The sequence below is a fragment of the Stigmatopora nigra genome, chromosome 11 (assembly GCF_051989575.1).
Source record: "Stigmatopora nigra isolate UIUO_SnigA chromosome 11, RoL_Snig_1.1, whole genome shotgun sequence".
NCBI classification, from domain to species: Eukaryota; Metazoa; Chordata; class Actinopteri; order Syngnathiformes; family Syngnathidae; genus Stigmatopora; species Stigmatopora nigra.
In genome coordinates, this window is record NC_135518.1 from 10045934 (window position 1) to 10070114 (window position 24181).

At 40.1% G+C, this 24181-nt stretch overlaps 3 protein-coding genes across 7 annotated transcripts in view; 2 read left to right on the forward strand and 1 right to left on the reverse strand.

Moving 5' to 3' along the window:
- Nucleotides 1-130: 130 nt before the first annotated feature.
- On the forward strand, nt 131-11553 carry galnt3 (UDP-N-acetyl-alpha-D-galactosamine:polypeptide N-acetylgalactosaminyltransferase 3 (GalNAc-T3)). Of its 4 annotated transcripts, none has more exons than XR_013327923.1 (13): nt 131-279; nt 824-1365; nt 2041-2213; nt 3095-3244; nt 3315-3549; nt 3628-3745; nt 4172-4372; nt 4681-4812; nt 5004-5105; nt 5189-5341; nt 5432-5555; nt 6604-6689; nt 10908-11553. XR_013327923.1 is itself a non-coding variant. In XM_077728693.1 (12 exons), the coding sequence occupies exons 1-11, from the start codon at nt 277-279 to the stop codon at nt 5540-5542; spliced, it is 1920 nt and encodes a 639-aa protein (XP_077584819.1). In that variant the 5' UTR covers nt 131-276; the 3' UTR covers nt 5543-5545; nt 6446-6464. The 4 variants fall into 4 exon arrangements, 2 of the variants coding, with proteins under 2 accessions (XP_077584819.1, XP_077584818.1); XR_013327924.1 differs by having other exon boundaries at nt 5432-5545; XM_077728693.1 differs by lacking the exons at nt 6604-6689; nt 10908-11553 and adding an exon at nt 6446-6464 and having other exon boundaries at nt 5432-5545.
- csrnp3 (cysteine-serine-rich nuclear protein 3) lies at nt 6991-21915 on the reverse strand. Of its 2 annotated transcripts, XM_077728695.1 has the most exons (6): nt 21638-21915; nt 21023-21063; nt 13044-13212; nt 11065-11324; nt 10689-10985; nt 6991-10097 (listed from the first exon to the last, which is right to left on the reverse strand). In XM_077728695.1, the coding sequence occupies exons 3-6, from the start codon at nt 13204-13206 to the stop codon at nt 9096-9098; spliced, it is 1722 nt and encodes a 573-aa protein (XP_077584821.1). In that variant the 5' UTR covers nt 13207-13212; nt 21023-21063; nt 21638-21915; the 3' UTR covers nt 6991-9095. The 2 variants fall into 2 exon arrangements, with proteins under 2 accessions (XP_077584821.1, XP_077584820.1); XM_077728694.1 differs by lacking the exons at nt 21023-21063; nt 21638-21915 and adding an exon at nt 15300-15662.
- Nucleotides 21916-22480: 565 nt separating this feature from the next.
- The window catches only part of xirp2b (xin actin binding repeat containing 2b), a 28445-nt gene continuing 26744 nt past the window's right edge, over nt 22481-24181 (forward strand). Inside the window, exons 1-2 of the mRNA XM_077728696.1 lie at nt 22481-22588; nt 23884-24004. The gene's annotated coding sequence lies outside the window, so the exon portion shown is untranslated. The remainder of the gene's footprint in view (nt 22589-23883; nt 24005-24181) is intronic.

Sequence of the window (24181 nt, forward strand, 5' to 3'; positions counted from 1 at the left end):
ACACGCACGGCTCAGCTCTACGCATGCGCGTAAATTGGTCCCCGCCTTCTACCTGAGAACGGCACACCTGGGGCCAAAGAGACGGAAGTTTTGTTAGGTACAAATCTTTTTTTCTGATTTCTCTACGCTTCCCACGATTAACATCAACGTTTCCTCGACATCAGTGCCGCCGGGAGAGCGTTGCCCGATCTGAAGGAGACATGAATTTGGTCCCTGTGGTTTTGCTGGAATCGATTTTGGAGCAACTTTTTTATTGAATGCCTGCAATACTGACTCATGGTAAGTTTTTCTTCTCTGACGGAATCCTCAGCATTGGGTTTGACTGGTTGATGATATATTTTTCTCTTTGTGAGTGATTGTGTTTAAGATCATTCACTGCCATTAAAAGAAATAGACATCTGAACTGCAATGATCTTGCTTTACTACCATTGACGGAGATGGACGTCCAATCTGTGATTGTTTCAATGTTTTCCTTGTGGAAATGGACTAGATGTCAATGGCAGTGAATGGGATATCACCATTACTTGTGCATTAGTCATTGAGATCGTAGGTTTTTGCTAAAAGCAGGTAATATATACTAAATTTTAGGAAAATAAATGTCAATTTCTTAGGGGTAGTTTTATTTTTGCAATATATTACATATTACTCTCAGAAATTGTAATCACTTGCATAACTTCAAATTGAAAAAGTAATAAGTTATATGTATTACTATATTTCTTTTTTGAATGTTGTTCTATTTAGGCATTTGAGTCTGATATGTTTTCCAACCAAAACGTGACACAGACTTTGACACTGCTTCTTTATCAATGTTTATGTCCAACAGTTCACATTGCCATCTAGAACCTGCCTGGCTCTTCATCTAAGAAGAATGACATATTTGCGTCGAATGCTCCGACGACGACTGCACCCACTTAAACTGGCCCTGGTGGCTGTGGCCTTTGTCGCATTCTTATTCATCATACAATGGGAAGTGGAAAGTCAGAGTCCACAGAAAGACCCATGGTTACAGGAGATAAAAGAGAAGCGCGATTCCGTGCTGGGCTTGATGATGGGAGCAGTTAATAACTTCAGGGACGCCATGCCAAAGATGCAGATTAAAGCTCCGGTACATCAGAGGCACAGTGCAAACAGTGTGTCCTGTTTGTCGGGTCACTACACGGCTGCGGAGCTTAAACCCGTCTTGGAGAGGCCTCCCCAGGACCCACTGGCTCCCGGGGCCGCTGGCAAGCCTTTCCACAGCAACAACCTGAGTGCCGCAGAACAGAAGGAAAAGGAGGCGGGCGAACTGAAGCACTGCTTCAATCTGTATGCCAGTGACCGCATCTCGCTGAGCCGAGACTTGGGCGCAGACACAAGACCACCGGAGTACGTTTGCCTTACACGCTCTTCATCCTGTTCACACAAAAGACTTTGTGTTTACCTAGATCTTAAATTGGTGCTCGCTCCTTTCCCAAATAATTATTCAGCACTAAAGATACATTCACACCTGTGCCATCGTCAAATAATCTGATAATGATGAGAAAAATGTATTTACAAGGCACAAAGAGAAAAAAAGTCCACAGACTACTTGTGCCATGTCCATTTCTGACCAAATTGTCATATAGTGATAACCACTTATTAGTCCAATGACATTTTGTGTCATGTGGTTAAAATATGAACACAAAGTATCTATTGTCCAAATATGTGGACACCAGATCATTTTTTCCCTTTTATTTTTTATTCGTGGAACAAAAAACACTTGGAATAGAGATAATTTGATATTGCCACTCTAGCATTTCAACTCACTAATTCAGTTGAGGTATAACTAAAACGTACCTAGCTCATTGCAACATGTAAATTGGGACGAAAGAACAATATTTTCTCTTATCTTATCTGTGAAGTCGAACAGAAACCACAAAGATAAGTTCTTTCACAAAGACTTAACACCCTGAGCCAGTTACTATGGCAAAAACAGGGCAAAGGCACTATTGTTTAGCAAATTCCAACAGAAATCCTCCTGCACATCTTGGGACAGATAGATCTTTGTGCTTTTCTCTCCAGATGTATCGAGCAAACCTTCAAGCGATGTCCTTCCTTGCCAACCACCAGTGTGATAATTGTGTTTCACAACGAGGCCTGGAGTACCCTGTTAAGGACAGTGCGCAGCGTCCTGCATACATCCCCCGCAATCCTCCTCAAGGAGATTATCTTGGTGGATGACGCCAGTGTTGATGGTAAACGGGCCAATTATTTTGTTTTTTTTTACTGGGTTTGATTTCACATGGCGCTGTATAGAGGAAGCCCCTTTCCCCTTTTGTTGATCATGGAAGAGGGGGTCGCTAGTGATTACTTTCTTAAGGGGCCTTCACAGTTGGAGCTAAGAATTGACCCTTGGAAACAGCTCAGTGGAGGGAGGTAACAAAATCCTGTGGGAGAGTGCAGCCAATCCGGAGTGTTTGTTAGCTTCTGTTACTTCTAGGGAGCCGGCCACAGGTGGTGCCCGGATATGCAAAGGCTTTGCTGTGTAGAAAGTGGTTTGACCAAATTGCGTACCACGTTGAGGATTAACAGAAAAAAAGCTCTTTTATTCTGGGTAAATCAAGCATGGGAAGAATTGTGATTTTTAGCCAATCAACATCTTGACATTCTCTGCGCCTTTTGTATGCATTTGTCATCCATTCCATTGAAACTGGAGCCTTGTGCTTTTAAAACTACACCAAAATTGTCATTTAAATTAGAATGGGGAATGGAGTCAGATTTTATGCCTTTTTACAAATGTAAAGAAATTTGGGATCAAATATCTAAGGAATCCAATATATTCTGATTTCTGTCTCTTTTAGTTTTTTTGGTGTTGTTTTTTTTTGGTATGGCTGGACTTCGAAAGAGGGAGGCATCTTTGCTTTTCAATTTATTAATCATACTTTTTCCCCATGGCTCACAGTATGTATAATGAAAATAATTGCAATCTTTTATGGAAATAATTGTCCGCACCACCCTGCTGCTTAATGTATTAAATGCCACAGTGTCCTTTTGTCACTGTAAGGGAGGTGTCCGTTCCACCTGTATAACCTGTAAAACTTTTATTTCTCGTTTTGAACTTTAATTTTCCTTGCAGATGTGCTGAAGGACCAGCTGGATGAATATATTAAAACATTGAGTATCGTTCGTGTCGTTCGGCAGGCAGAGAGGAAAGGCCTTATTACCGCTCGTTTACTGGGCGCGTCGGTGGCCACTGGTGACACGCTTACATTTCTGGACGCCCATTGTGAGTTCTCGCATACCATCGAGACCTATGAAGGTCGTCTCTGATGCATTTGTTTACTTTCGGTTCACAGGCGAATGTTTTAATGGCTGGCTAGAGCCCCTGCTCGCCAGGATAGCGGAGAACTCAACCGCTGTGGTCAGTCCTGACATCTCGACCATTGATCTCAACACCTTTGAGTTTATGAAGCCATCCCCATACGGTCAAAACCACAACCGGGGCAATTTTGATTGGAGCCTATCCTTTGGGTGGGAGAGTATTCCTGAGCATGAAAAAAAGAGGAGGGAGGATGAAACGTATCCAATCAAGTAAGAAAAGTGCCCTCATTACATTGGCTTTTTGAAATGTTTGCTTTTTGTGTATGTGTAAATTGAAATGTTGTTTAGGACTCCCACGTTTGCTGGTGGACTCTTCTCCATCTCTAAAGCATATTTCTACTACATCGGAAGCTATGATGAGGAAATGGAAATATGGGGTGGCGAGAATATTGAGATGTCATTTAGGGTAAGAATTTTTCATCTTACAAATGTCTCTTTGCCAGTTGTTCAGTCACACTTTGCTTTTTATCCACCCTAAATGGCATTCCCAAACTTTCCAAAGGCCCTCATTATGGTGCCATGTTTAAAAGGCACAATATCGAGTGATAAGTCAAATTGTAGGGCACGTCACTTTGTCTAACTGCTGTAATATTAAAGCCCAATGTGTCATGCATACCACTGAAAGTCTGCAGGAGAATAACTGAATTTAAGGTTCTTACTGTGCCTAATATATTGAAGTGTCGTTCAATTGTATCACAGGTGAACAATAACATGTCCTTTGTTACACAGTTTCTCCGGGTGGTGATATTTCAAGTGCTGTGTATTAAAAAAAGGGAAAGCATTTGTTTGGTATATTCTAGAAACAAGAATTGAGGTATCTCTGAACCTGCAGGTATGGCAGTGTGGCGGCCAGCTGGAGATCATCCCGTGCTCAGTGGTGGGCCACGTTTTTCGCACCAAGAGCCCCCACACCTTTCCCAAGGGAACGCAGGTGATCACACGGAACCAGGTCCGACTGGCCGAGGTCTGGATGGACGAGTACAAGGAGATCTTCTACCGTCGTAACCAGCAAGCCGGGAAGATGGCCAAAGACGTATGCACTACCAGTCCTTGCTTTAAAAAACTGCATGCTTTAAATATTTAAATACATGATATTTAAAACGTTTTTGTAAGTTTAGTTACCAATCACCCATCTTATTCTCAAACTAAATTTTTTGTTACATAGTCAAGTACAGTTTAAATAAGGGATAATCATACCTTATCATACAAAGTACACAACTTTTTCCAACTCCATCTCAAGCCTAGAATGCGCTTTGTTGAAGGCAGACATTTTCTTAACTTTGTTTATATTGGATATCAATGCAGGTGCTCTTATTTCACCCCACTCTCTTCCCCCTACAGCAAGCATTCGGGGACATCTCAAAGCGTTTTCACCTCCGCGAGGGCTTGCAGTGCAAGAACTTCTCCTGGTATTTGAAGAACATCTATCCAGAGATGTACGTGCCTGATATGAAGCCTGTGCGCTTCGGTGCGGTAAGTTTAAGCACTGAACCCCCACACAACTTAAATCCTCAATGGACCCACTGCGAGTTTCTCCTCCGGACCTCTAACAGGTCCGGAGAGCTTCCAATTTGACTCTGCTGACTCTCTCCAGACACTGGAGTTGTTTAAACAGCTTGCTCGGTTTGTTAGCTTTTCATTTTGAGTCCTCTTTTTGTGTTTAGGTGAAGAATGTGGGCAAGGACTGGTGTCTGGATGCGGGAGAGAACAATGACGGTGGCAAGCAACTCATCATGTACCCTTGTCATGGAATGGGAGGGAACCAGGTTTGAGGGAAAAAGGGATTAATGTCACCAAAAATTAAAACTCAATTAATTTTTCCACCCTTCATCTTTGCATCCAACCATAGTATTTTGAGTTGTCCACTCATCACGAGATTCGACACAACATTCAAAAGGAGCTGTGCTTGCATGGAACAGAAGGGGCCGTCAAGTTGGAGGCTTGCCAATATAAAGGCATGAATACAGTAGTGGGTGTGCAGCAAAAGTGGCAGCTCAAGGATGTAAGTCTCCTCTTGCATTTTTTTTTGCAATTCCAAAGACTTTGATTGCAGGGAAATGTACTTTTTTTGTTATGTTTTTTATCCAACTAGAACCTGTTCTACTTGCCCACACTGAACATGTGTTTGAGTGCCCGTTTTGAACATCCCAGTCTGGTTCCATGCGACCCAATGGACAATTTCCAGCTTTGGTCCTTCACCTGAATGGTAACATCTGGTGTGTCATTTTTTTTATAGAGTCATGACTGCGAGGAGTTTTAATTTATTTTTTTAACACATACAAAAGAAACTGTTGCTGCTTCAATGTGTGAATGTCGGGGGGAAAGCACGGTGGGACGACTGCGGTGAGGAAATCTTTGATGGGTCACTCCCAACAGCTCATAATGTGAACTCAAAGATGCTTGGAATAATGAAGGTTCGCTATGCTGATGAGGGCCTTGTTTTGTGTTTGAGAACAAATATTCGATTTAAAATATCAGGACTACTACCACTCAATTTAAAGTGTACATTTTCTCAAATGTCTTGGTAAGAAGAAAAGAAAAACATCCTCAACTATGTGTTTTCCCGAGACTTTTGTCCTTGTACATTATTACTTCTTGTGGTAAAATGTAATGTGCTGCAATGCACATATGCCAACACTGAATTAAATATTTCGCTATAAAAAAAACAGTTAATGCACCAAAGAGACCACAATGAGCGCTGCCTTAAAGAATATATTTTTATACAACTTTCATCATGTGCCTTAAATATCATTTTATTCGATGGGAGTTGGTAAAAAGTGATCTATTATGTGTGGGGAGAGAATACTGTTCCGGTTCATCACTGTCTTTATTTTCTTAGTATTGGAGCTACATTAGTACTTGATTCTGGAGCAACCTGATGCACTGTGTCCCATCTTTAACTGGAAAAGGCTTGTTTTGGTGGCACATTCAAAATGCCAACACACTGTAATGCAAAAGAGGCCAAACCTGGTGTATGAAATACTGCAAACTTTAATAGCATCATTGTATATTTTCATGTGAACATGAGAACTTGAGTAATAATAAATATGTGCAGTCATTCATCAGAAGATCCAAAAGGATTAATAATGAGTTTCCGTCTGAACAGATCTGGCCATCAATGCCAGCCAATGATGTTATCCTTTTGAGGCAAAAAGGTGACCGGCTAATTTATTTTGTAGATTTCTGATAGATTAAATTTAGACTGAATATATTCATGGTATTCCTTAATTGGTTTTAATCATATTCTCCATTTTTTTTCCTTAGGTTTTGAATGAAAGCACTTTTTGATTTGCTACCTTTTGAATGCAAACATGAGTCAAAATTGACCCACGTGAATTTTCTGCTCTTGGGTAAGTGTTATGATGAGAGGTTCTTGAAATATCTTCTTTTTAATCAATTACACGGCCTAATTTGGAGTAAATATTTTCGTTTTGTTGTACACAAATTTATTCTTAAGACAAGAACAAACAAATCTTTTGTCTTTCAAAATTGTGGTAATTAGACGTTTATGCCATTTCTCTGTGTTTTTTTCCCATACTTGCGTCTTTTTCTTGGTTGTTTTTATAGTTTGTTTTTGTGAAATGAAACAAAAATATAAACCAGACAATCTGGTCACCGGAGGGCGCCATCTATTCACAAATGACACCCACATTACTTTGAAACGTCATGAAGACCAAATGACATTTATTTCAAATCTATGTAAAAATGAAAACTAAGCAAATCCTATCTACAAATAATCAAACACATAGAAAAAAAATCACTTTGTGCAAAACATGTGCATTTCACAAAATACAACCAAAAAAATGAGGCACATGAAGCTTTACAACTCACAGTCAGCATTTAAAAAATAAGCCATTTTAAAATACTGAAGCAAAGTATTAATTACTGACCACAATAAATTCACATTGATATATCATTCATAAATACTGGGGGTGGGGGGAAAATGACTGGATGCAATGTCAGTGTTTCACCTTCTCACTGTACTGAATACTTTGGCAAAAATCAGTACTTAAAAGAGTTTTGTTCAGTCCCTCCATTGCCTTAAGCAGTCTGTGCGCAATCATACACACATGGTCCAACTACTCAACACAACCATGAAAAAGAAAAAAAGAAAATAAAATGTATTAGGAATTATTTATATTTCCTTAGCAATTTAGTATTTTAAGTGCTTATTTTTCAGTTTCTTCATCATTTTCAATGACTAGTATGATCATCTAAATATCAAAGTATGATTGTCATCCATTTGTTCATGTAATTGCAAATGGAGAGGAAGAAATGTAGTGTTAATCCATAAAAGATGCAAAAACAAATAGTGGACCTTTAATAGATGTGTATTAAACGCATCAACCTTATTTAATGGCTCCATATAAGTAAACCACAGTTAATAAAAATAAATAAAACAGACAGGAATGTTGTTTGAACTTGGCTCAAGTCAGAAAATAACTGATAATGCAAAAATTAATAAATAAAAACATTCCATTAATTTCAGTACGGTTTGTATTTACTTTGTTTTCAGTAGAAATTTAAGTTTGAGCTCATCGGACACAATTCAAAGTGCTATTTAATTAATATCCCTGTATTAATGAGACCTTCTAATATGGCAAATTGTTTTCCACCATTCAAGTATCGCTTCAATAGAAAAAAAAATAAACACCAAAAACCACAGCATCCAATAGACCACCAGTACTTCAGTCCCAAAGTCCCAAACTCAGGATTTTTCATGCTTTATAAGACATATAAAAAAGCATATGTAAGTGGAGGGGGGGAAATAAAACAAGCGCATATTTTTGTATGTATAAAACAATATCTTATTGTTCCGCTTAAATACTGCTGCAATTCCCAAAAAGAGCATGCCGATTATCAAAACATTTACAATATATACTGTACGTATACAATAATAAATAAACTTGACAAGGATTCTTTTTTTGGACACATTTTGACACATAGGATAGACATATAAAAATTCCATCTACAGTACAATATTTGATCCAAACTAGAACTTTACATCTGAAAGTACTAGATAACATATCATCACAGGGTGAAATAATTGAGCTTTGAAGCGAATGAATGTTATTAAATATGAGACCTCGGAAACATTCCTATGATGAAACCCGTGACCTCTGTGATGAAAATGTGCCACGGTGCTATGAACTGCTTTGAAATTGGACATCACATAATGCGAAAGGCCATGGATTGTATGTACTTCCTAAAAAAAAATGCAGCCAAACAAACTGGTAAAGAAGTCTGTGTATTGTCTCAGTCATTCAAATATTATGCAAAGACTGAATCGAGGTTTGTTTTCTGTTAAAACAGTTCACTTTTATTCAAACGGCTTCTGTGGGCTCTACTTTTTAATTATTTTTATACTTAAACAAGTTGTAATGGAGTTCATATCAGTAGTTAATAGATATGGTAATAAGTAGTGTATTGATGTTGGAAAACAGCAGAAAACTCAAAAGGAATACTGTAGTCTTAGGCAGGTAGTGGAGGTAGAGCAGATACTAAGTGCTACTATACATGCTCCCTCTTGTGTGTTCCAGTTTAGCATTTGAGCAATTAATTGCATCATTTAACTCCTATGTTCACAGATGCTTTATTTAGTTTGACATAGACGACTTCTTTCAAACCAATCCTAAATCTGATAGCCATCCTCAAGAGTACTGCTCTGAAACTGATAAAACAAGTAACATTTCAAATGTCATTGCCTCGGTACGACCTTGCTCCAAATGAGTCCAGATACAAATGCAAATCAATTTCTACACAGCTGGTAAAGAGAGATTCTTGGTATTCTTTGCGAGTAAGTTCAGGTCTGGGTGAGCGTTAATATTGGACTGCGTTTGCGGCGGCGGTTCGGCTGTCGTACATGAACCGTGAGTGTTGAATGAGGCCAGGTTGTTATTATTCAGGTAGTTGTGATACTGGTTCTCAGGCGCATCCACAAAGTCAGTTTTGGAGAGCAGCTGTTTGTCGTTGTCATAGTGGTTTAGAGGAGCCTGGTGCGCATTACTGCCTAAATGAAAATTCCTCGGGTATTGTTCCTCTGGGTGATTTGGGAAGCCTCCTTGGGTTTGGCTGCCACCAATTGTTTCTTGGAACGCTAAGGCTTCCCCGTAGGGTTCGCCAGATTGGCCAGCCGGACCTCCGGAATTCCCGAGTTGGTAGTAATCGGCCGAGGGGGAGTTCATTAAATACGCGTTCCCATTGACGTGGTTTTCGTCGTCCCCGTAGCACAGCACCGAGGCCAAGGGGACCACCTCGGCGTGACACGAGTTCTCTGGCCTGTCTTCGTCTTCCCCCTCTTCCGAATCGCTATTGGCTAAACTCTGAGTGCTGGAGTCCGAAAGCCCGCTGAAAATGCTGCTGCTATCCTCCTCATCATCATTATCCTCTTCTTCGTCGTCCTCATCCTCCTCCTCATCTTCCTCGTCATCCTCTTCTTCTTCTTCTTCCTCTTCTAAGGCTTCGTCCATCTCACTGGCCGTCTGCATGTGTGCGCTGGCGCTTTGTGGAACATTTTCGAGCAAAGCATAGTCCAATCTGTGTTGAGGCTGAACCATAGGACTCGAGCTGACTGCGTCGTTGCCGTGGTAACCGTTGGTGGGGGAAGCTTGTTCCTGCTCGCGACTCTTTTCTAGCTCCAGCTTCATTATTGTGTGCAGGAAATGGGTCCGAACGCGGATGGGGTTGAACTCTACTCTCCCACTCGAATTGCTGCAGCCTTCTTTTGTGCAGCCGCATGGAAATGACATGCGGTCCACCTAGACGAAACAAAGCATCTCTTGTTATGGCCTACAGAGTGTGATCATTATATATGGATTTAAAGACCCACTATCACATCAGGTTGGGCTTTACCAAATTTAATAGATTGGACTCACTGAGCCACACATAACCTGTAGTCCTTTTCTTTGTAAAATAAACCAAAAAAGTGTAATCCTATTTCAGAGTCAGAGTCAGTTACCAGAGGTGATGTAGGTAAAGGTTGGCTTTATCGCGTGCTGAGCTCTCATCGGTTTAGTTTCATTGCTGCGGCTGCCAGCATTTTAGTTGTTTCTTTACAAGAAATTCAATCGTATAAATCAGAAGAGAGGGTAACAGATATTCTGTTGGAGGAAAGTACTCCAACAATCCGAGGCTAGGACTACATTGGTTTCAACTATGCATAGGAAAACTATGAGATACATATTTTTATTTGCACAAATTACATAGTCATGGATCTGTGTGAGTCGTATTGATTTATACTTGAATACTATGACAGCATTATGTTGTTTAATCTGTGATAGTGGGACTTTGAAAGTTAAAAATCTCAGTAAATGTTGGCAATTTCAAAATTAAGGATAAATCGTTCTTACCTGGCACTTGATGCCCGCATTGCTGCAGGCGCAGGTCTCCGGCTCACAAAACACTCTACAATCGCACCCGCAGTCCTCTCTAGACATACGAATGGCACGAAGCTCGTGCTTCTCTTCTACATCAATCTTCTTAACCCCCGATGTACGAAGCAGGGCCCGGCGTTTTTTAGTAGTAAGCGGCTGCAGAAAAAAGTAATCATCCACCTCTGTGTTGTCCAGGTCTATATCGTCATCAGAAATATCTTCGGCCGTCAAAGCGTTGGCCTCTTCGGACTCGACTGTTCCATTTTTGGTCAACTAGAAAGCAGTAGAGCTCATTGAAAACCATTTTTTAGACTCCTGACCAGCCAAATAAGAACAAAGTGTTATGTTTTACCTTGAGTTTGATGGAGTTGAGTTTCTCCTCCTTGAGATGGTCCCTTAACATATCCCTGTGTATCCTCTCTTGCTCCATGGCAAATTCCCCGAGGGAATACTGTCTGACCCAGCTGTGTCTGTTAGACATGCCCAGTGTACTGCCGCCCTGGCTGGGTACGCTTGTGAAACCCTGCCTTCTACTGAAGTAATACACTGTCACCTTTTCAAAGTGCACCCTTCTAGTACACAGACGCTTTTCTCTTTTCAGGATAGAGCCGGCTGTGGGGGGGAAAATTGTCTTGTTATAAAAGCCTGCACAGCGCTTCCATTGACAGCAGAGATAACATTCGTAATAATAGATACATTTATGAATAGGCATCACTAGATACATACTGGGAAATACTAACTGTTACTGTTGGATTAACACTGGGAATAATAAGGTGACAATGCATGAATTCCCACGGGTCATATTCTTAATACTGAGGTGTCCAACTGAGGTTTTAAACTGTTATTCCAGCTTTAATTTGCATTTGGGTACCTTTTGAAAATTTAGTTTGGATATGTGATAAACAATAAAATGTGATGTTTGTATTGCTTGTGTACAAATAACTGAATCTGTCAAGCAACATGTTCACCAAACGAGTGTGAATTCAAACAACGTAGTGATTTTTCTGTCCAAATATTAATGGAAGTAGTATTTGGGGTGGGCTGAAGTCTCAAGATGAATGAATATACTGAGCCTAGAAGAACATTTTAGAAAAAAATCCTTTTTATCTGTAGCTTTGAAGATGTTCTACTGCTGAGGGAGAAGAATGGAAACAGTACAGTATACCACAAAATCCCCTAGTTGGAAAGTAGCACGTTAAAAGCCTTTGCATGGAAGAACAACCCTATGAACGAGAAGAAATCTAATGCCATTGAGCTTGTATTAGCAGCTGCTACAAGCACGTGTAAGTGCACTTGTATGCTCACAAGCGAGTCCCTAGATCTCCCCTCCGTCATATGGTGCCGCGAGCGCACGACAATCGACAGAAGGTCAGCCTTTGCGAGCCCCCGTCCGCTCGCAGCTGTGGCTGACAGAAGCTACCGTCCGACTCCAGGGGAGCGTTTCTCTCCTTATGTTAGCACTCCCCTCATCAGCGAACCTCAGCTTTTCATTGAGAAATTTTGGCGAGTGTCCAAAATAGTAGTCTTTCTTCGTGGCTCATGTCTGTAGGACCAACCCTTCAGTTGGAATATAATAACTGCAAAAATTAGACAACACACAGAATAATCTGTGATATATTTTATGTGTCTTCAATAGCAACCACAAAAAGTGATCTGCAAAATATTTGGAGATGGATGTACTGTTCAGTTAGTCTGATTTGTGTCAGGCTGGTTAACAACAGTCTTCTCTGGCATGCCAAATTATTTCCATTTTAATAACAGCTTCCTGTCAATTGCAATATCAGCTCAAATGCATTTTGCAAGATTTAAGACCATTGCATTGTATTTATCATTTCATTGTTTTTATATATTATTATATTTGTATATGTTATCCTGTTTCAAAATACATACTAGAAATAAAATCCTAAAATGGAAATATATATTATATATATTCTATATTAATATATGTTATATATATTTCCATTTTAGGATTATATTTCTAGTATGTACTTTGAAACCGGATAACACGCTACTTAGACAACTCAGCTTGACAAAACCCTTTTCTCATTCATGCTGATGCTGTATTTTCCCTCACTCCACCTTTCCAATACACCAGTAGTATGACAGCATCACTAAGTATCTCCCCACACGGATGACTATGCATTCATATTTCAGTCATTTCTACAAAAGCCAGCTCAAACCCACAAGATTAAAATACACCATTAGGTCTATTTTTATAGAAACAACCTCCTTTAATTCCTCCTCTCTAATGATAAAACAACATTCCTTCTCTCACTCTGATGACGTACTTTGTTAGTGTTTATAAGTGGGTACGTGGTGAATGGCACTCACGGGTGAAAGGGCCTGAGGCGGACGGGTTGACGCTGTCGCTGCTGTCCCCGCTCTCACTGCAGGATACCTCATCATCAGACTCCCTCAAGGAAGAGCACGGGGAGGAGGAGGCTTCCACCTCCTCGAATTTCCTCTTCAGTATTCCACTCATGGTCTGACACATCTGCACCTGAAACACAAAGACAAGGAAGAGGCCACGCATTATTTCATATCCAGTTTAGGAGGCCTCTGTAATCCTCAGTACACTCAATTAGCACACCATACAAACATGCACCACCCTCCCCCCCAAAACCCCATCTCGCCTGGCTCTCCCCCGGCAATTGATCACCTTGGCACAAAGGATCAGCGATGGCCAGCGAGACGCCGCTAATTACATTCCCCACCCAGTCTAGAGGAAGTTCATTTTTGCTGGCTTTATTTAAAGGCTGCTTCAAGAAGAAAAAAAGTAGGCTTTACCAACAGAATAATGTAACAACCCTTTTTTATGAATATTGTATATACTCCATAATAATCACATAGTCAAATTATTTGTTTTATTTGCAAACAGAAAAGGGGACACTACAAAATACAAAATAGCTTCAGCATACATCACCTATCCGATGTCAGGTTATTATTATTTCTTGAAGCTGAAAAGTACAACCTTAGTTTTATTGAACCATAAACATAAACAAGTCAATGTCTAAAATTTGTCATATTGACCTGATGTTTACTAACTAATTAATGGCAACCTTAATTTAATCTCCCCAAAAAATCCAATAGATGAAATTCAGCAATACAAATACGCAAAAATAAAATAGAAAAGTAATACTGATGTAATGTTTCTTGACATAAACATTAGAGTTAAATAGAAACTACCTACTTTTAATCAATGTAATCCACCTCATACTGGAAGTGGTCTTTTTGTAGTACAACCACTCTTCTATTGTACATTCTTGTGTACAGCATATCTTAAATGTATATTTTATGGCTTGCTCTATTCATTGTGTGATTTAACACGGATGGCTTGAACAAACTAGAGTTCCCAATAGCTTGGCTGTTACCCGCCTTGGCAAGCAAAACAGCAAAGGCGGCCGGCTTCTTCAGCGAGCCTCATCCTGTATATCTCTCTGAGCAGCTTGTGGGGGAGTTTCATTCACAAACCTCCACCGCGTTTCATCTGGGGTTCTGCTATCGAATCATTACAGATGCAAATGCTTCCTGTGAGACATTCTGCCTGAGAGAAGAGATGCAAAAAAAGGGGTGCAGCCCAGATAGCGAGAACCACCATTGCCAGGAAGAGAAACCCATTGTTCCCTGAGGGTTATGATTTTTTCCCTTTTTTTTGTAGGGGTACCGCAACCACCTCCAGCTTTGCAGATTAACCATCAATAGTGAAAGCGGACTTCCAAGCCACCATTTGAACGTAAATATGACATTAACTCAGTTGTCTGGATAAAAATATTAATTAATCATAGTGCATCATTGCAACTCTCAAAACGTACGTCCATCTCATCAATACAATTCCCGCTTGACTTCCTTTTGTGGAAATTTCCACCAGAATTGGCGTGGGCAGCTACCATAAGGTTCCAAATTAGACACCATTGTTAGAAACCTATGTGTGTGCTCTGGCTCTCTGCTAGGAAAGCATTAGGCTTTGATATTAAAAGTGGTTTCCATGGAGATAGCAATGTTCCTCTACAACTTGTGCTTTTCCATGTGACAGTACGATAGAGCACCCAAAGATCTACACCAATGCATATAAATACACGAAGCATCCTTACCCTTAAACTGTATTCTATCCACTCAGTGTGGTCACGGTGAGTAAACCAAAGTCTTTGGTCACATTTTTAATATGGTGGCCAGCCAATCGCAGGGCACAAGGAGACAGGCAACTATTCACACTCATACTGATACCTAGGCGCAATTTAGCGTTTTCAACCAACCTACCCTACATGCATAGTAAGTAGATTAATAAAGCTACACCACATCTAGCAATTCAAACTTATTTACTATCTATAAATTCACATCTCTACAGCCAATCCCAACTGCTGTTACTCTTTATTATATTATACAACAAGGCCGATTCCAATGAAACAAAATAGAAACTAACAGCCTCTCCTTCACAAAAATAAACAGTCATTTGTAAATATTACAAACACATTTCCGTTCTTCTCCTGATGCACAATGACAAGCACGCGTGCACCAACAGGCAAACATGCATCCAGCATCACGGCAACTCCCTCTGGCGCCGGTCGGCCCTCACGGGGGACCACTGACCTGCATCCGCTGACGGACTCCGACTCCTTTCACCTCTCCTCTCAGCAAGATGGCTACACAATCATTAATGCGGCAATTCACACATGATGGATGAAGAGCTTCCCATTTTGTCTCGGCCCACTGACTTGCAGCAGCCCCAGAGGTCCATGGGCATGAGGTTTAAAAAGAAGGGGGAAAAAAGAGAAAGACGTGGGGGAAAAGGAGGGGAAGGGTTTGCAGACTGAGAGATGAGTCTGTCGATACTGTATGCTTTATAACAAGCCGTTATAAGACAATCTTTCACACTTAAGCTTCCTCTTTGTCATAGTGTTGCTCTCTCTGCCACACAAAGGCTCATTAGCGGCAGCCGGCTGGTAGGCAAGGAGGCTGAATGGAGCTGAGGCATAGTCAGGCTGAGAAGTCACAAGGGTGGATTGTCTGAGAGCGAGTGAGTGGCAATGCAGGCGAGAGAGAGAGAGAGTGAGAGAGATAGAGAGAGAGAGCCACCTCTCCTGCTGTCTGCAGATATTTTTACTAACATGGTAGATGGGGAAAGGGAGGGCGTGTGGGTTGAAGCTAGCAGTGGTGGTAGGGAGGGGGACATGTCAGAGAAACGGATGAGGAGGTGTATTTGGGTGAGCCAGCATAAGAGTAGGAGGGGGTTTAAAAAATAGGATATAACCATCGATTAAGAAGGAAAGAATAATAAAACCATGGCATGCATAGACACTTGGCAAGTACAAAATGTCATGCATTAAGTAGTGATCTTATGTGAAAGATTGTTCTGTAATTTTGGATGGGGATGTACTGGAGAGAGTGGTTAGTGCGTATGTCTCACAGTTCTGGGAGCGAGGGTTGAATGCCCGCTACAAAATTTAACCAAATACGCTATGAGGAAAAATTCCCTTGTAATGTCTTTCGCAACTCTCATTTTGATCATTTTGGGGGGAAATTAGAATACTTATTGGAGCATAACTGTCAGTTTATCATAGTCGATATGAAGTATGAGTAAATTCTGCATTGTTGACAGCCTTCTAAATCAGCTGTCATTTATCAACAATAGTCATGTGCTTCCTGTAACAGGAAAAGTAAAGCCCTGAGTGGTTTCCCTCTAGCAGATTTGAGTCATTAAAAACAATTAGGAATTCACACTGTAATGCATGTAAAAAAAAAATGATGGATTTTAACATGTCCCATTTCATTTTCAGTCCATCTGAAGCCACAAATCAAAGTCCTGAAGGTCACTACAGGTGGGTAATGCTGCTGTTTCTGCTGATGTAAATAAGAGCATTGTGATGAAAAACCAATATTGGTTCTCATTATCTCTGCTTTTGGCCCCTCTTACTCCCCAGGGAAGCGTCGGGCTCTTTAATGGTTAAATTCTGCACAGTGCTCACCAGGCAGCCACTAACCGTGTCGGTTTGATGTGGCCCAGGTAGTGAGCTTTTAGTGCTTTTTTGTCAGAAAACAGCTGCCTGCTGAGGCCAGAGAGCACACTGAGGGAGCGTTAAGAGTCAAGACGTACAAAAAAGTCGCAGCTGGATGGATCAACAAAATTGTTTAGATAGTTCCTAATCTAAAATCAAATTGCAAGTTCTTATGTCGTGTTATATCAATCTGGTTTCCAAATACTCATCACTTAAAACTCCAGTATATTCAGGATCTGTTGTGTTTTTTTTTTTCATAAATGGCTGCCCCCCACCCACCCCATGCCAGAACGTCCCCTTTTAAAATATGCAGTTTGAAAACGAGGCCAGAGGAAGTGCACCGCTGAGCGCTCCGAGATTAGACGGCTGCAACGTAAAGAGCAAAGAGCAAGCCAGGCTAATGAGAGAAGTGCAGCAGGCGAAATAAGAAGTCACTCACTGTTGTTTATCTGTTGATGGAAATCAGGACAGACTCTTTCATACAACAATATCACTGACTTCACACACACACACACACACGCACACACATGTATACAAGCCTTTCTTTAGTTCTTTATTTTCTTCTAATGGGAATTCAGTTTAGGAAATAGTATTTCTATCAGCTCAGAAATTCTCACTGAGTGCAAGTTTTAAACAGTATAAGTAATGCATAAATGCTGAATCTATAGAATTCAATTTCTATTAGATCAGTCCACCAGTTTCTTTTTACATTGTTTTATTCTACCAACTATCAATTAGTTGAACTTTTCCTCCTACAACAAAACGTATGCCAACTCCAACCCTATTATTATCCGCTTGTCTGGTCAATTTCTTTGCAATTTGTCCCTGGGAGGAGCTGAGAGCACGTCTGTCTGTCAGAGAATAACATTTATATTCTGTCCTATTAGATAAGATGCAAACATAGGAAGGCTGTCATGCATTTGCTTCTCCACGAGCTGACCTATATTTCCTTTTACTAAAACGACGAAGCTACATCGAAGACGGTGATCAGATGTATATGAGCTTTTGAGAACAAATATGCTAGTGTCATAGAATAATATTGAGGTCATATGCAAATAGTTGGCTACCTCCCGCTGAGGTGGATAAAAGGTGATTCTAAAACATGATTGGAATGCTCGTTCAACAAGCAAATAAGGATCACTTGAAATACACATAACAGCTTGTTTAGTTTGACACTTAATCTTTCTCATGTATACATAGAAGTTAAATTTATTAACATTAGCACAGCGAAAATATTAAAAAGTATATTTTTCATGGGAAAAAAATCATTGAATGGAATGTACTTTATTTAAAAAAAAAATGTAATACCATTGGCTAAGTATAAGATAATTTAAAAAAGTTCTTAAATGGGATGAGTTATTGTGAAATTCTCACCCATAAAATGCAGCATTGGGGTTTTTTTTCCACAGCAGAAATGTAGAAGATCATGCATTTTTCCCCCAAAAAAATTGTAACACATTTTAATTCCCAGACACTCGGAAAAAGCAAGGGTTGGTCCCAGAATTGTAAAGACTTGGCAACACAACCATGAAACCACAAAAGAGCTAGCCAGGATTTGCGCTGGCCCTCATTTATCATGCATGTCGAGCTCAGCCCTAAAAGGTAGACTTGGAAGAGGTTATAGAAAGAAATAGTGACAGAAAAATGGATCAAGAGCGATATAGAGAGAGAAGGTAGGGCTCAGCTGGACTCCACTGAGCTCAAGATGATTATATGGCAACAGATGATGTCAGTGGAACACCCCCCACTCCCCACCTTAGATATTCATGAATGTTTTTTGTTTTTTTATAGGCTTGTTCTTAAAATAAAATATACGGATGTTGGAGTGTGGTCAGTTCGTCTTCATCTGCATATATACGTAAACATCACATGTAAGTATGATATCGCTTATTTGATTGATCAATGTTAGTTTGTGAATGATTCTATCTTATTTGTAAGTAGAGGTGGAAAATATAATTTTAATGCTTTAAAAAAAGAGTTGGATTTGAATTATCATGTTCCACTCTGATTCAATTTAGGCTGTTAGCGTGGTTTATATCGTGGTGTTCATTTAAAAATGCAGCTTTACAGAAAAAAATATTTTTGAGGAGTCAGAGAACAGACAGAAAATGCATACAAAAAATGATTAAATATTGATGCTAGCTGACTATAACTGGCATTACAAAGTCATCTTAATTTATACATACTTAAGTACTCCATGTAATGGAAAAAAAACTTTACAGTAAAGTTATATACAAGTTTAAATCATGTGGAAGCAAGGCATTTAATTTTATCTGTATCATATGTTTTATTTAATCTAATAATGAGAAATTCTGCACACATTAATTCATCAACTCTCACACACACAGTGGTATTGCATGCAAATTTATGCATAATTGTGTGTCACTGACAGATTCGGCCCTGCAGTGTGAAAAAGATCAAATGGCGTAAGTGTGCAAATAATGAAGCAAAGTTGTCAAACGTCATCGTTTTCAATTACGATGGAGCTTGGTAAAAAAAAGCACGTACCCATTCCCCAATTACACACAAAGGAATCCAGTTATGAAAACGCTGCGACATCTACGGATTTATGCAAATGAGGCTTTGCTTCGCATGCACGCTGTACATTTGTTAACTGGCACTAGCCGGAGGCTGCAGACGGATCTGCTCGGCACACATTAAAAGGAGGGGTGGGGGGGTGCAAGTGTGCTGCTCTGCACTTGCGGACTAAGGGGCTACAAGCAACATCCCTCCTGCAGCTGCGCTTACACAAAGTGCAGGGAAACATTGATCTGCTCTTCCTCCACTCACAACAAAAAAAGACAGGGAACAATGTGTTGTATGATCTACACAACTAAACAGTAAAAATGACCACTGTGGTTTTGGATGAAAGCTCCAAGCATCAAGAAATAAACAGAATTTTGCCAGTAGTACAAACAAGGCACGATCACAAGGCACCTCATGTAAAAACCAGCTCCAGTTAGACTCATGTTTTTGATTTGCTCTAATTCTAGTCACAAGCACATGCAGCCTTAATCAGAAACCCTCAGCCATCACGTCAATCACAATGCTCGACTACATTATTCATGCCTCCATTTCTAATTCATGACTGGATTTTTCCCATGTTATCGCAGAGTTCACAAAAAGCAAGCTGGATGGCAGAAACAGAGCTGCCAAAGCATTTTGTGGAGATGAGGAGGCTTTCATCTCACACACAGGCTGGATAAAGCTGGAGGATTGTGAGGTTCACATTCAGAAGACAAGCCTTATTATTTATATATAAACTATCACGGTGAGAATGTCAATCTCTTTTTAGCAAGTGTTTAAAAAAACACACATTCCACAACATAGTATTCACATTTCTAATCATTTGACTATCTACACTGATTTGATACACTGTTATGTTAGTATTTCATCACTTCAGTTCATGATTAATGCATTATGTTCTAATCACATGACTTTTATAAAAAAGGGGGAGAATCACAGAGCAACAACAACAGAAAAAGCTTCAATCCTCGCGCCAATTGGGATTTTAAGATGTTATACCATAGCAGTAGTAAATAAGAATCTTGGATTGCCATTAATAATTTCCCACCATAACACAGTAGTGTCTTCAATTGTAAAATCAGACTGCTTTTGCATTAAACCAAGCAGAATAATTTGAGTATAATCACAGAACAACATAACTATTGTTTACAAATCAGTGATAGTACATTTTTTAAATAGTTTGATGGTTTGAGGGTTTGATTGGAGAGTTTTTTTGTCTTTTAAACAAAATCAGGCCAATTGGTGGGAGTCTTTTATGGCATCGATTATTATAATAATAATAATAAAAAAATAAGAATAATATGCTGCAGCTAAAATAATGACTACATATTTTTGGTAAGCTAAATTAATGTGTACTAAACTAAATGTTTATATCTAGACTACAATCCTACTTTTCCAATGAAAATGTGAATTAAATGTTCAAAATAGCTTTAATAACGGATATTAATAAAACAACTGTCGTGATAAGCAGACATTGTAAATATGCGCTCATCTTATAATGCTTCATGAACAACGCTCAGAAATGTTTTTATTCCACTGATGTTTGATTCCTCACAAACCCCGTGTTTGAAACTGGCCATAAATATTCTAAAGACTCCACTTTTAATGAGAGTGATATCAGAGCCGTCTCTGTGGCATAATCCGGCGAGATTGGTGCAGATGTCTGTGTTGACTTAACACTGCATCAACATCACATCATGTCATGTTACCACGGGGTCTTTTGAGGGAGCATAGCAACAGTTTTGTCTGAGTGCATGTACAGTGTTCACTACTTCAACAATGCCGTCTTACCTTTAGAAATTGATATTACACTCTGCTCGCCTGCTTCTCTCCTGTGGAGAGTAAAAAGAGAAGAAGAAAAAACACCATCAGCTTCTGCAGCAAATTGCATAATGCAAAACAGAAAACCTCATGCAACCTGATGTAAGAAGCCGAAATGAAACGGAAATCATGCTGGGAAACTTTGGCACCAATAAGAGAGATGATAAAGGGATGGGGGCAGATGGGGCATCCCAGAGGAGGTGGGATTTTTAGTTATCCTTCATGCACTGCAATGGACTCTGCAGGGATTCAGACTCTCTTCAAGAAGCTGGCTTTGCAAACAGTCTTGTGTCTGACTGGTCGCAGGGTGGGTGACACACAGACCTGCCCACCCTGAAGCTACAGGATGGAACACTGACACAAGCACTGAGCAGGAGAAGAAAAACTGATGCACTATTCAGGCAAGACAAAGAGAATGTGGCCCCAATTTGGGGGACGGAGACTGAGCAGAGTTTAAACAAAAGTCATTTTACACACTCCATAGCAAACAATGAAATAAAAGGACCCCCTTTTAGTCAATGTGTCATGCAAAAATGTAGTCAACTAACTTGAAGGCCAATTGTGCTCACACTGGTTGCCACTCACCATTCATGTCGTTGTGCAGCCAGTCAATTAAATCACCGCCCCTCCCTCACTTCCATGCAGTGTCTCGGCGAGTCCCCCCCATGCATGCAGAGCCTCCGGTGCGGTGGGATCAGTCGAACCGTGGCAGGGTAGGGGGGTCACAAGACAAGAAGAACCGGTTCGAGGGATGCACACTCCTCCGGTGGCTTTTCAGCAGCCAGCCAGCAGCATCCTTTCTTCCGGCTGCCGGGGAACAATGGTGCGGTATCGGACTGACAGGCTCCCGGGCCAACGTGACTTCCTCCGTCCAATCAGAGCTCGAGCATCACCAAGCAGCATCCGCAGAGCTCTGGAAGCGAGAATTCTTTTTGAAAAAAAATATTGTAGCAGGGCTCCTGACTCCAGGCAAAGCATTGGTAGAAGTAAAAAAATATCAATATTTTTCTGCAGTTTTGTGCATAGCAAGTTGCATAATTCCCATGTATTTACCAGTAAAGTCTGGGGATGCAAGTGCAAAAATTGTCCCCCTCTCAATGAACATATAAAATAAAATATAAAATAAAATTCCTATTTAGGTGGATGACAATTTTCTTTTGAAAAAAATATATTTATATATAAATAAATGCATTTTTAAAAAGAAACTCTTATGACAAAGCATTTGAAAAGAAAATTGTCATCCACCTAAATAGGAATTTTAATGCAATGCAATTCTAGACCAGAATGATTCATCTTCTTGACTAGTCATCCTCACAGGATCTTTGGGATCTTGTAGCCTATCCCAGCAAAGAACAGCCAGTGGGCGGGGTACACCCTGAATTGGTTGCCAGCCAATCACAGGGCACACACAAATTCACACCTGCAGACAATTGACTGATTAATCAGCTTGCTGTGCATGTTTTTTTTTTTTTGACTGTAGGAGGACGCAAGAAGCCACGCAGGCACGGGAAGAGCATGCAAACTCCACAAATTAAGGTCAGAACCCAAACACTCATGCACCATAAATGCAATTTCATATTACCGGTTACACGTTTTGAACGCAGCAGCACACTGCCACCAGTTGGTCGGATTGATGAACGACAACTACAATGCATTCATTCTTTGTCTGTGTGCGTGCAGTTATGTGTGTGTTTTTTTAAGAATGATGTCATAAACGTAGGTGGCTAGTACTATTTACGTGCATACGTGGATTTCTGACATGCATTATTAATAAAATTTTGCAGAAGGTGATAAACTCTTGGTGCTGCTGAAGGCTACTGTTTCTCTCATGCACCAATAGATGGTGCAACTGTCACATTTTAACCATGCCAGCCACAAAAGTAATTTATGTATTGTAAATGCATGCTGCAAATAGACAAGTGTTGCAAGAAATGAATAGTTCATGCATGATGACAACATTTTACTGTAATATATAATCATTAATTTGTCCATCATTTATCAAAACTTACTGTATATGCAGTAAAATATGAAGTAGTCCTCCATATTTGAGAATACAAAATTGTTTTAACAATGCTCTAACATCTTGAAATTCCATATGAAGTGTTTCTGGAATGACTTCAGTGTCACTCAATGGGTCACAGACCCGTCAGTTGCCAACTATTGATTAAAGTAGGGCAAAAGTACCAAATTCATTCCACTTTTTCGCTGTCATTGACAATGGAAAACCCTCTAATCCATTTGAAGTGAGATACTGCCAGGCCTTACCAGTTGAATTTAATGGAATGGCTATTGCCATCAATGCCAATAGATGAGTTTAAGTAGTTCCATGTAAACAAGATTAAGTTAATGAGTATATTTGCCGAGTCAGGTCAGTACCACCAAGAGAGACGGAAGAGATTGTAGGTGGGCAGCGACAGTGGTGCTCCCTTTCTTCTCCTTTTGTACAAAGAGGAAAGTAATCTTCAACCTTTGTAAACTGATAGCTCCTGGATGAGCGAGCAGGCTTTACATGACACTCCAGTGTGGCCTCATCTGAATAATGCAGCTCTCTCAAGTTAACAAAAGCCATCCAGCATCTTTCAACATAAGCTTTCATTGTATCAAATGATCTGACATCCCTAAAACTCACTAATATTCAGCAATGTTCCAAAATAACTAGATTGTTTTCTTCGTATGACGTGTCGGCGTACTGTTTTGTGTTATGGCTCACTTGTAGGACTACTAAAGGCATCTCTTTAGGGCTATTATGTGCTTCTTAAGAGAGGCCCTTAGGCTACAAAGAAAGTGGAAGCCTGCCGAGTGTGGTGACCTGTGTCCTCTTCCTTCCCTAGTTGTCGTCCTGTGTGATACAATTGCATGTCCGTGGAAACTCAATCAAGAGATGAGAGAGACCGGCGGGCCAATTATTACCACTTCCAGGGGAACTTTTAAGTATTTTGGAGGACATCAGCTGTGAGTATGCCTATTATTGTTGTGTTTGTGTAGAAGAATTAGATCATTTCATGCTTGAAATTGCACCCTCCACTGGGCTAGCAGCAGTGGGAGCAATTTCACAGCTAAATGTTCAGTGCAATAATGATGTACTTTATCGAGCATTCCTATTGAGACAGGATTCTTTGCTAATTCATG

Excerpts from the sequence above, each read along its gene's own strand:
- galnt3 (XM_077728693.1), top strand. Across the intron at positions 4,373-4,680 it reads CCGGGAAGATGGCCAAAGAC|CAAGCATTCGGGGACATCTC; the intron begins GTATGCACTACC and ends TTCCCCCTACAG. Across the intron at positions 4,813-5,003 it reads AGCCTGTGCGCTTCGGTGCG|GTGAAGAATGTGGGCAAGGA; the intron begins GTAAGTTTAAGC and ends TTTTGTGTTTAG.
- csrnp3 (XM_077728694.1), bottom strand. Across the intron at positions 11,325-13,043 it reads CGCCTCAGGCCCTTTCACCC|CCGGCTCTATCCTGAAAAGA; the intron begins GTGAGTGCCATT and ends TCCCCCCCACAG. Across the intron at positions 10,986-11,064 it reads TCAACTCCATCAAACTCAAG|TTGACCAAAAATGGAACAGT; the intron begins GTAAAACATAAC and ends ACTGCTTTCTAG.